We start from the raw sequence: 10,895 nt of genomic DNA, 5'->3' as shown, positions 1-10,895 counted from the left end.
TAGTGACTAAACTGCAAAATAATATTCAGTTCTGGAGATCCCTGCCTATTTCTTTAATAGGAAGGGTTAATATTATTAAAATGATCTTTCTCCCACAAATTCTTTATCTTTTTCAAAACATCCCAATATTTTTACCAAAGCTTTTTTTTAAACAACTAGATTCCATTATTATACCCCTTTTGTGGTATTACAAAGCCCATAGAATAAGTTAAGCACACCTTTGTAAATCTAAAGCTGTCGGTGGAATGGCACTTCCAAATTTTGCCCTTTACTACTATGCTTGTGCTCTTCAGACTATCATAATGTGGCTAGACCATACTGTAGCACACTCAACTTGGATCCAAATAGAAAGAGAGGTATGTAGACCATATGATATTGGTACAGTCATACTGTCTCCTATAAAGATAGATAAGTCAGTATATAGCCATAACTGTATAATTCATAGTACAATTCGTATTTGGAAGCAGATCAAATCAAAATCTGAAATAAAGCCATGGTCTTTCCTTTTACCAATCAGCGGGAACTATGGATGCTGCTTTTACAAAATGGAGGGACTTAGGTCTTCAGACTATTGGAAACCTATTCATAGATGGCACTTTTGCCTCCTTTAGACAGCTACAGGATCAACATGGTTTGCATGCAAGTAACTTTTTTTAGCTATTTGCAGATTAGGGATTACGTAAGAAAGCACATACCCTGTCTTAATGAGGCTACTTCTGCTAGTTTGGATGATCTCTTGGGGCTTGGAGGTGGGGTCAGTCATCCGATATCTTTACTGTACAACTCATTGTTGTCAAAGAACTTACCTTCTACAGAGAGTTTAAAATTGCAGTGAGAGCAAGATATGTTCAGAATCCTGGGCTGACGCACTAGAGAATATTCATACATGCTCTGTCAACTCTAGGCATTGCCTTATTCAAATTTAAGATTATCCATCAACTCCATTATACAAAACAAAATTACATAGACTTTTTCCAGATGTCTCCCCATATTGTGACAAATGTCAGACTGATGTAGCCACTCCCTTGCAATAGTTATGTTCTTTGTTCTAAGTTAATCTCATTCTTGACTTAAGTGTGTAAAATATCTGACAGTTTTAAATAGTGTATTAGAGCCCGACCCACTTCTTGTGATATTTGGAATTTCTGACAAAATCATGTCACTTAAAAAATCTGAACAACAGTTGCTGTCCTATGGACGTATTGTGGCAAAGAAACTTATCTTAAGGTTTTGGAAAACGACAGAAACCCCATCAGCTAAACTTTGGTTTGAAGAAATGAAAAGGTACTACATTTGGAAAAAATTAGATTCCTGTTGGCAAATAAATTGGATAAATTTGGTCTCCTCTTCTCCTATATCTTGAAAATGCAGGCGGAGTAATCATGCGGTGTTGACCGCACCATTAGTGTGGTATGATTTAAGTCCCTAGGGTGGGGAGGGAGGTAAGGGGATGTTTTGTACCATAAATGTTTGTTGTGCTTGTATGTTCAGTTTTTATGTGTTATTTAGGTATGTATGCATGCATGTATATATAACTGAAATCATGGTATGTAACAATAACTAGTGACTAAACTGCAAAATAATATTCAGTTCTGGAGATCCCTGCCTATTTCTTTAATAGGAAGGGTTAATATTATTAAAATGATCTTTCTCCCACAAATTCTTTATCTTTTTCAAAACATCCCAATATTTTTACCAAAGCTTTTTTTTAAACAACTAGATTCCATTATTATACCCCTTTTGTGGTATTACAAAGCCCATAGAATAAGTTAAGCACACCTTTGTAAATCTAAAGCTGTCGGTGGAATGGCACTTCCAAATTTTGCCCTTTACTACTATGCTTGTGCTCTTCAGACTATCATAATGTGGCTAGACCATACTGTAGCACACTCAACTTGGATCCAAATAGAAAGAGAGGTATGTAGACCATATGATATTGGTACAGTCATACTGTCTCCTATAAAGATAGATAAGTCAGTATATAGCCATAACTGTATAATTCATAGTACAATTCGTATTTGGAAGCAGATCAAATCAAAATCTGAAATAAAGCCATGGTCTTTCCTTTTACCAATCAGCGGGAACTATGGATGCTGCTTTTAAGGGACTTAGGGACTTAGGTCTTCAGACTATTGGAAACCTATTCATAGATGGCACTTTTGCCTCCTTTAGACAGCTACAATGGTTTGCAGGTTTGCATGCAAGTAACTTTTTTTAGCTATTTGCAGATTAGGGATTACGTAAGAAAGCACATACCCTGTCTTAATGAGGCTACTTCTGCTAGTTTGGATGATCTCTTGGGGCTTGGAGGTGGGGTCAGTCATCCGATATCTTTACTGTACAACTCATTGTTGTCAAAGAACTTACCTTCTACAGAGAGTTTAAAATTGCAGTGAGAGCAAGATATGTTCAGAATCCTGGGCTGACGCACTAGAGAATATTCATACATGCTCTGTCAACTCTAGGCATTGCCTTATTCAAATTTAAGATTATCCATCAACTCCATTATACAAAACAAAATTACATAGACTTTTTCCAGATGTCTCCCCATATTGTGACAAATGTCAGACTGATGTAGCCACTCCCTTGCAATAGTTATGTTCTTTGTTCTAAGTTAATCTCATTCTTGACTTAAAATATCTGACAGTTTTAAATAGTGTATTAGAGCCCGACCCACTTCTTGTGATATTTGGAATTTCTGACAAAATCATGTCACTTAAAAAATCTGAACAACAGTTGCTGTCCTATGGACGTATTGTGGCAAAGAAACTTATCTTAAGGTTTTGGAAAATGACAGAAACCCCATCAGCTAAACTTTGGTTTGAAGAAATGAAAAGGTACTACATTTGGAAAAAATTAGATTCCTGTTGGCAAATAAATTGGATAAATTTGGTCTCCTCTTCTCCTATATCTTGAAAATGCAGGCGGAGTAATCATGCGGTGTTGACCGCACCATTAGTGTGGTATGATTTAAGTCCCTAGGGTGGGGAGGGAGGTAAGGGGATGTTTTGTACCATAAATGTTTGTTGTGCTTGTATGTTCAGTTTTTATGTGTTATTTAGGTATGTATGCATGCATGTATATATAACTGAAATCATGGTATGTAACAATAACTATTGGATTGTTTCATTGAATACCTTAATAAAATGATTTAAACATGAAAATATACCCCAGCGACTTAAGACTGGTTTTGTGGTCCAGGGTCACATATACTACCATTCAAAAGTTTAGGGGATCTGTTTTGTTAATGTTCTTTGAAAAGTCTCTTATGCTCACCTAGGGTGAATTTATTTGATCAAAAATATAGTAAAAATAATATTGTGAAATATTATTACAAATTAAACCACAACAAAAAACTAAATTAAAAAGTAATTGTAAATGCAATTTCTATGATGGCAAAGCTACATTTTCAATAGTCTTCAGTGTCACAATATTCATCAGAAATCATTCTAATATGCTGATTTGAGGCTAACAAAACATCTTACCGACCCAAACATTTTGAACGACAGTGTATCTATCTACTGTAAGATTGTCAAAAATGTCAAAGACAACGTTTGTCTTAAAGATGTTACATAAAACTTCACTGCAAAAGCAAAGTGAAACAAAATCTAATGCTCACACTAACTGTATGGAGCTAATCAGAAGAATTTACCTCACAATCAGATTTATTGGTGGGACCAACAGTTCCTCTGACCTTGTTCTCTATGTTGACGGCCCCAATCAAAGTGTAGCCATCTTGCAAAGGAAATAAAGATTCTGCTCGCTGGCCAAAGTTAAACTCAACAGAGCAGTTCTTCACAAGGACGTGATGATACAGCGCACGACCAGCCAGTTCTTCTTTAGATACATGAAATGCCACATCAAGCCACTTCCCGTTCTTTGAGAAAACCCTCCTGCTCATTTCCACCTGCTCATGACTGTCAAAGTCCTGCAAAAGACACATAGGAGACTACATATTTATGTCAACTACTTTATTTAGGTAGTTACATGTTTGTTATTTTGGTTTTCTTTCATTATTCTCTCGAATCCAAAACGTAGTATGCTGCCTACCTAGACAGAAGGCATCGTACAGCAGGTCCCATCCCAATGCAGTTCAATCAAACTAAAATGGTGGAATCCAGAGACCACCCGACTCTCACGACATGAGGGTCAGGCTCACTGCAGGGAAGATGCTTGACTGGTACATACTCCATAACCTGGAGACAAAAACCAAGATTATGTAAACTTAAGTTGATTTGAAAGTTAAAATAATAGTTAACCCAAAAATGAACATTCTGTCACTGGGAATCACTCACCCTCATGTCGTTCCAAACCCATAAGACCTTTGTTTATCGTCAGAACACAAATTAAGATATTTTTGATGAAATCCCAGAACTTTCTGACCCTCCAAAGACAGCAAAGTATTCTCATAGCTTCATAAAATTACAGTTGAATCACTGATGTCACATGGACTATTTTAACGATGTCCTTACTATGTCTCTGGGCCTTGAACATGTCAGTTGCATTGCTGTCTATGGAGGGTCAGAAAGCTCTCGGATTTCATCAAAAATATCTTAATTTGTGCTCCGAAGATAAACGAGGGTCTTACAGGTTTGGAACAACAATATCCTTTTAATTAAAGAGAAACAACTAATCTGAACTACTACTCAAAGTGTGGGGTAAGTAAGATTGGAAAAAATTTAATACTTTTTTTTCAGCAAGGACAGATTCAATTGATAAAATTTGACAGTTAAGACATTTATAATGTTACAAAATATTTTTATTTTGAATAAATGTTGTTCTTTCTATTTATTAAAGAATCCTAAGATAGTATCACGGTTTACACAAAATATTAAGCAGCACTACTGTTTTCTAGGGATGTCTCGATCTTATCATGGTCACATGACGATATGAAACGATAGGTCTTCCAGGCAAAAAGTGTAGTTTTTAAAATAGATTTAAACTTCTTACTCTAACATAAAAGGTCTTTAAAGATGTGTTTTGGGCCATTATGCTTTGGCACAGTATCGGTCAAACGAAATAAAACCGAAAGCATAATATGGCTTAATCCCTTCGTCATCAGCTTGTGATACGGTGTTTTCCGCGCCTCAGAACGACTCCGTTCGCAGTGAACTTGATATGAAACGATAGGTCTTCCAGGCAAAAAGTGTAGTTTTTAAAACAGATTTAAACTTCTTACTCTAACATAAAAGGTCTTTAAAGATGTGTTTTGGGCCATTATGCTTTGGCACAGTATCGGTCAAACGAAATAAAACCGAAAGCATAATATGGCTTAATCCCTTCGTCATCAGCTTGTGATACTGTGTTTTCCGCGCCTCAGAACGACTCCGTTCGCAGTGAATGCAGTGAACTCGTTTATTGCATGTGTATGGAGATAGAATTGTTGCTTAATTCCAAATAAATAGATTATGATCCACAAATAAATAGAATGAGATCCACAAATAAATCTTAATTTCACAAACATGAATTAAATTCACAAATAAATAAAATGAGATTTGCAAATAAAAAACATTCACAAATATGAAGGCACGTAACATAAAATACTGTGGCTTGGCATGATACACAGTCTAATGGTCTAACGAAATCCAGTTTTAAACATCTTTTACTGTACCCATTGTATGGCCCTTATATGACCTATTTGAGCCAATGCAGATGCATGAAGTTCTCAGGACGAGACCGCCCTGATTGTAAAGCAAAACGTGATTGGCTATAGCGAGATCGTGCTACGATTGGTCAGCGAATGTGGCTGTTATCTGATTGGCTTGAGTAGACGGTGGGTGGAGTCCACGTATTTGTGGATTGTCAGCACGTCTTGACGCAAGAAATGTTTCACAATTCGCAAATGCACAGGACGCGATTCACAAATGCGTGCAGCTATCTACAAATGCACATGACGCGATTCATAAATAAATGCCAGGCAAAGTTGTGGTTGTGACAAATATATATTTGTGAATGTTTTTTATTTGCAAATCTCATTTTATTTGTGAATTTAATTCATGTTTGTGAAACTTTAAGATTTATTTGTGGATCTCATTCTATTTATTTGTGGATCATAATCTATTTATTTGGAATTAAGCAACAATTCTATCTTCATACATGTGCTGTGAGTTTAACACGTGTTTGGAAATTGCATCAGTGACACTGAATACTGAATAATGGCAGCTAAAAAATTGGCTTTGCTATCTGAGGAATAAACTACATTTTAAAATATACCGAAATAGAAAACAGTTACTTTAAATTGTAATAAGTCAAGTCAAGTCAAGTCACCTTTATTTATATAGCGCTTTTAACAATACAGATTGTGACAAAGCAACTGAACAGCATTACCATTATACCATACAATTTCACAATATTACCATTTTGAACATAAATGCAGACTTGGTAAGCCTAAGAATATAAACATTAAAAAAAGTATTATCAACCTCAAATTTTTGAAAAGTAATGTACATTACCTTCAGCTCATAGCACACGCATCCCTTGTTTACACCATACATTGCTCGTGCTCCAGACCATAGGTAAGCAAACCCCTCAATGGTTAAAGGACAGCCGCTGCAACGGTCCTGAGAGACTTTGAAGTGCAAGTCACAGTTATCTGTCGAGGTTTACAGAGAGAATTCCATTATTATTACTATTATAGAGATATCATAAATCATAATTACACAAAACAAGCCCTCACACGTACAAGTGCCAATGACCACTAGTGTGCCATCAAAGTCTTCCTCATCCACATGTACATGTAAATGTAACAGCATTTGTTAGTGTGCATTAAGTCAAAATGCTAATGTGATATAGGATTAAACAAAATCACTGTGGTAAATTCACCTCCTGTCTTCACGGTGTTCATAATAGCTGAAACCGTGGCTGTCATCATAGCGCCTTTGGTTGCCATAATGTGCATGTCTGTCCTGTTCAGTCTTGATCTCTGCATTCTGCTGGCTCTCCAGATCTTCCCATTCACTGCCAGGGGTCGGTCGCTGCTGTTCTTGTTGCTCCGTAATTATATCATCCTCATTTTTCACCTTTACTGGTGCCACTTCATGTCTTGTTAAACAATAAATATTCAATATAAAGCAGAGGTTCTCAACCAAGGGGTGAGAAAGCTATGCCACAGCAAACTTCCAAAGGGGCCTTAAAATGATTTAAAACATGACAAAAGGATTAATTTATACGAAAACAACTGAAATTAGTAAAACATAGTAACTACAAAGTACATTAATAAACTTTTGGAAGTTGGACATTTTATAATGAATACACATATTGCTAATTAAGCTAAGCTCTAAAATAATTGATCAGGCAGACATTAATTCTTCTAGAAAATCACAAACAACTGAAAGATCTAGGCCCGGGGTCAAATATGTTTGTTAGCAACAGAGGGCCTCAGAGTCAAAAAGCTTGAGAATGCAATAAAGTTAATAATCCAATATAGTGATTTCCCAATCAAAATTTGGGCAAAAAGGCAAACTTTGATTAATCTTATGATTATAAAAATAATAAAAACCATGTAGGAAATGCAACTGCTAAGCTTTATATAAATCTGCAATAATAACAATATATTTTTACCTATTTTACATACCATGAAGTGGACAAAATTGTCCTCATTTGTAAGTCGCTTTGGAAGTGTCTGCTAAATGACTAAATGTAAATATATTAGTGGTAGACTGATATGTTGCCAAAGTCGATATTCAGCAGTTTTTAATGAGTTACATCAGCCTTTGTGTTTTTCTGTTTGGTCAATAAGTGTCGGAAGCCGCATTAAAATGGTTATTATTTTTATTTGATTTAATTTTTATTACAGCACCGTGAATATCCAAATTGGATGCAGAGAGGAGAGTTCTGCTGTCACTTGATACAGCAAACTTCCAAAGGGGCCTTAAAATGATTTAAAACATGACAAAAGGATTAATTTATACGAAAACAACTGAAATTAGTAAAACATAGTAACTACAAAGTACATTAATAAACTTTTGGAAGTTGGACATTTTATAATGAATACACATATTGCTAATTAAGCTAAGCTCTAAAATAATTGATCAGGCAGACATTAATTCTTCTAGAAAATCACAAACAACTGAAAGATCTAGGCCCGGGGTCAAATATGTTTGTTAGCAACAGAGGGCCTCAGAGTCAAAAAGCTTGAGAATGCAATAAAGTTAATAATCCAATATAGTGATTTCCCAATCAAAATTTGGGCAAAAAGGCAAACTTTGATTAATCTTATGATTATAAAAATAATAAAAACCATGTAGGAAATGCAACTGCTAAGCTTTATATAAATCTGCAATAATAACAATATATTTTTACCTATTTTACATACCATGAAGTGGACAAAATTGTCCTCATTTGTAAGTCGCTTTGGAAGTGTCTGCTAAATGACTAAATGTAAATATATTAGTGGTAGACTGATATGTTGCCAAAGTCGATATTCAGCAGTTTTTAATGAGTTACATCAGCCTTTGTGTTTTTCTGTTTGGTCAATAAGTGTCGGAAGCCGCATTAAAATTATTATTTTTATTTGATTTAATTTTTATTACAGCACCGTGAATATCCAAATTGGATGCAGAGAGGAGAGTTCTGCTGTCACTTGAAACACAACGCTGGCACACTTTAAATCCTTTGATTTCACACTACTGTATGCTGTTGTATACAGTTGGCCGCTGTTATATTCACTGTGTACTTTGTAAAATTAGAACTACTTGTTCTTCATTTGAGAAAATATGACTTGTACACAGATTTACCAGATTACTGAGTGCACTTGTGGTTACTTAATTTTATTTGTGTTTTTAAATGTGTCTTTATTTGTGAAAACTATGAAAATAGAATGTGAAAATAAGCTATTTTTCCATATTGATTAATTTTCAAATGATTTATTCTAATTCAGTAAACATTATGTAAAATGCATAAAACTTCACTAAAGCATGTGTTATTTGTTACCTTTAAATTGAAATCTGTATCGTATATATTTTGGCTTTTTTTTCAGTCATCAAGTTCTGCTGTCACTTGAAACACAACGCTGGCACACTTTAAATCCTTTGATTTCACACTACTGTATGCTGTTGTATACAGTTGGCCGCTGTTATATTCACTGTGTACTTTGTAAAATTAGAACTACTTGTTCTTCATTTGAGAAAATATGACTTGTACACAGATTTACCAGATTACTGAGTGCACTTGTGGTTACTTAATTTTATTTGTGTTTTTAAATGTGTCTTTATTTGTGAAAACTATGAAAATAGAATGTGAAAATAAGCTATTTTTCATATTGATTAATTTTCAAATGATTTATTCTAATTCAGTAAACATTATGTAAAATGCATAAAACTTCACTAAAGCATGTGTTATTTGTTACCTTTAAATTGAAATCTGTATCGTATATATTTTGGCTTTTTTTTCAGTCATCGAACACCCTGCTCTCTAAAAATCTTAGAAATCTACATCATTTGACTGCTAACTCGTAATTACATTTACATGAACAAGCATCGGGTCACAATTCAAAACTGCTGATGAAATGCATTCAAACCCACAAACGTCAGTTGCAGTCTTACCCTCTTTGCAGATTGTCTCAATGGTTGCCTGTTGTACATCCACAGTCTCTGGTTTATTTTCATCTTTAGAGACTTCAGAAACCCTGGGGTGGGTATGGCTGTATTAGATCAAAAGGGTGCTTCTACTAAATACTGAGCAAAGGGTCTGAATACTTAGGACCATGTGATATTTCAGTTTTTCTTTTTTAATAAATCTGCAAAAATGTCAACAATTCTGTGTTTTTCTGTCAATATGGGGTGTCAATTAATGAGGAAAAATAATTAACTTAAATGATTTTAGCAAATGGCTGCAATATTACAAAGATTTAAAGATTTAAGGGGGTCTGAATACTTTCCGTACCCACTGTATATATATATATATATATATATAAATAAATAAATAAATAAATAAATAAGAGCCCTCTTTCTCAGCAGCCATCTGCCTTCGGTCAGAACACTCATCATTCCCAGCCTCTGCAACACCTGTCACAGGCAAACAAGCAATGAGATCACAAATGTTTCGGCTGAGTGCGTTTTCATTTTCATTAGTCAAAGCATGCATCAAATGATCTTCATGCATGCAAACTCGATTACCTGCTTCTGTCTCATCATTGCAGGTGGGTTCCTTTTCAGCCTCTAGAGCCGCCTGCAGCCGCTCCACCAGATCCACTTTGAGGCCTAGGGTGTCCAGCCCACGCTTCTGCAACTCCTCTTTCAGCTCATTCACTTTCAGTTTCTTCTGCATGACATAGCGAGAAGCTCTCGCTCCTAAACCTGCCAAAATGAACTATGGTTGTGTCAAAACATCAATATATGCTGATGCACATCCACATCTGTGTTTTAGAACATGTTAGCTGATTTTTAGCATCTGTCTAAACTGGTCACTAGCTGACCGATTCAAAAACCAGCTTAACCTTGTTGCTGATCCAAGTTGGTCTCACAAAATGACCAGCTCAGACTTGCTAGAAACCAGTTATCATGTTTCAAAAACCAGCAAGACCACTTTAGGATCATGTAATGGCTGGTCCAAGATATGGTCTATCAGCTTTAATCAGTTAATAACCAACTTGGACCTACTAATGGCAAGGTTAGACCAGATAGAAACCACCTATCAGTTTCCAAAACACAACTACCAGTTTAAACCGACAGGGTAGGACATTTACCCAGCTAATTTGCTAAATCATGTGCACACATAAGTTGTGTAGTAAATGCATTGGCAAACAGGCACATCTACTGCAATTCAATAAATGCATTCACATTATGATGTGATATGAGAAATGACACATGCACATGTCTGTTTTGTCAAGCTATGAAGTATGTTATGCCAGCTAATGTTAACTCAGCTCATGTAAATGGATGTGCATTTCTCTAATA

At 35.3% G+C, this 10,895-nt stretch overlaps 1 protein-coding gene across 1 annotated transcript in view; it reads right to left on the bottom strand.

Moving 5' to 3' along the window:
- hnrnpul1 (heterogeneous nuclear ribonucleoprotein U-like 1) overlaps positions 1-10,266 on the bottom strand; it is an 18,931-nt gene extending 8,665 nt beyond the window's left edge. Inside the window, 8 exon segments of the mRNA XM_016236978.1 lie at positions 3,653-4,058; positions 4,114-4,196; positions 6,453-6,592; positions 6,683-6,719; positions 6,801-7,044; positions 9,545-9,630; positions 9,928-10,004; positions 10,116-10,266. Coding sequence (XP_016092464.1) covers positions 3,653-4,058; positions 4,114-4,196; positions 6,453-6,592; positions 6,683-6,719; positions 6,801-7,044; positions 9,545-9,630; positions 9,928-10,004; positions 10,116-10,266 — 1,224 coding nt within the window.
- Between the last annotated feature and the right edge of the window lie 629 nt (positions 10,267-10,895).

This window comes from Sinocyclocheilus grahami, unplaced genomic scaffold (assembly GCF_001515645.1).
Source record: "Sinocyclocheilus grahami isolate Dianchi unplaced genomic scaffold, SAMN03320097.WGS_v1.1 scaffold503.1, whole genome shotgun sequence".
Lineage (NCBI taxonomy): Eukaryota > Metazoa > Chordata > Actinopteri > Cypriniformes > Cyprinidae > Sinocyclocheilus > Sinocyclocheilus grahami.
The sequence above is the reverse complement of the archived record's forward strand: the minus strand, read 5'-3'. Positions and strand labels throughout refer to the sequence as shown.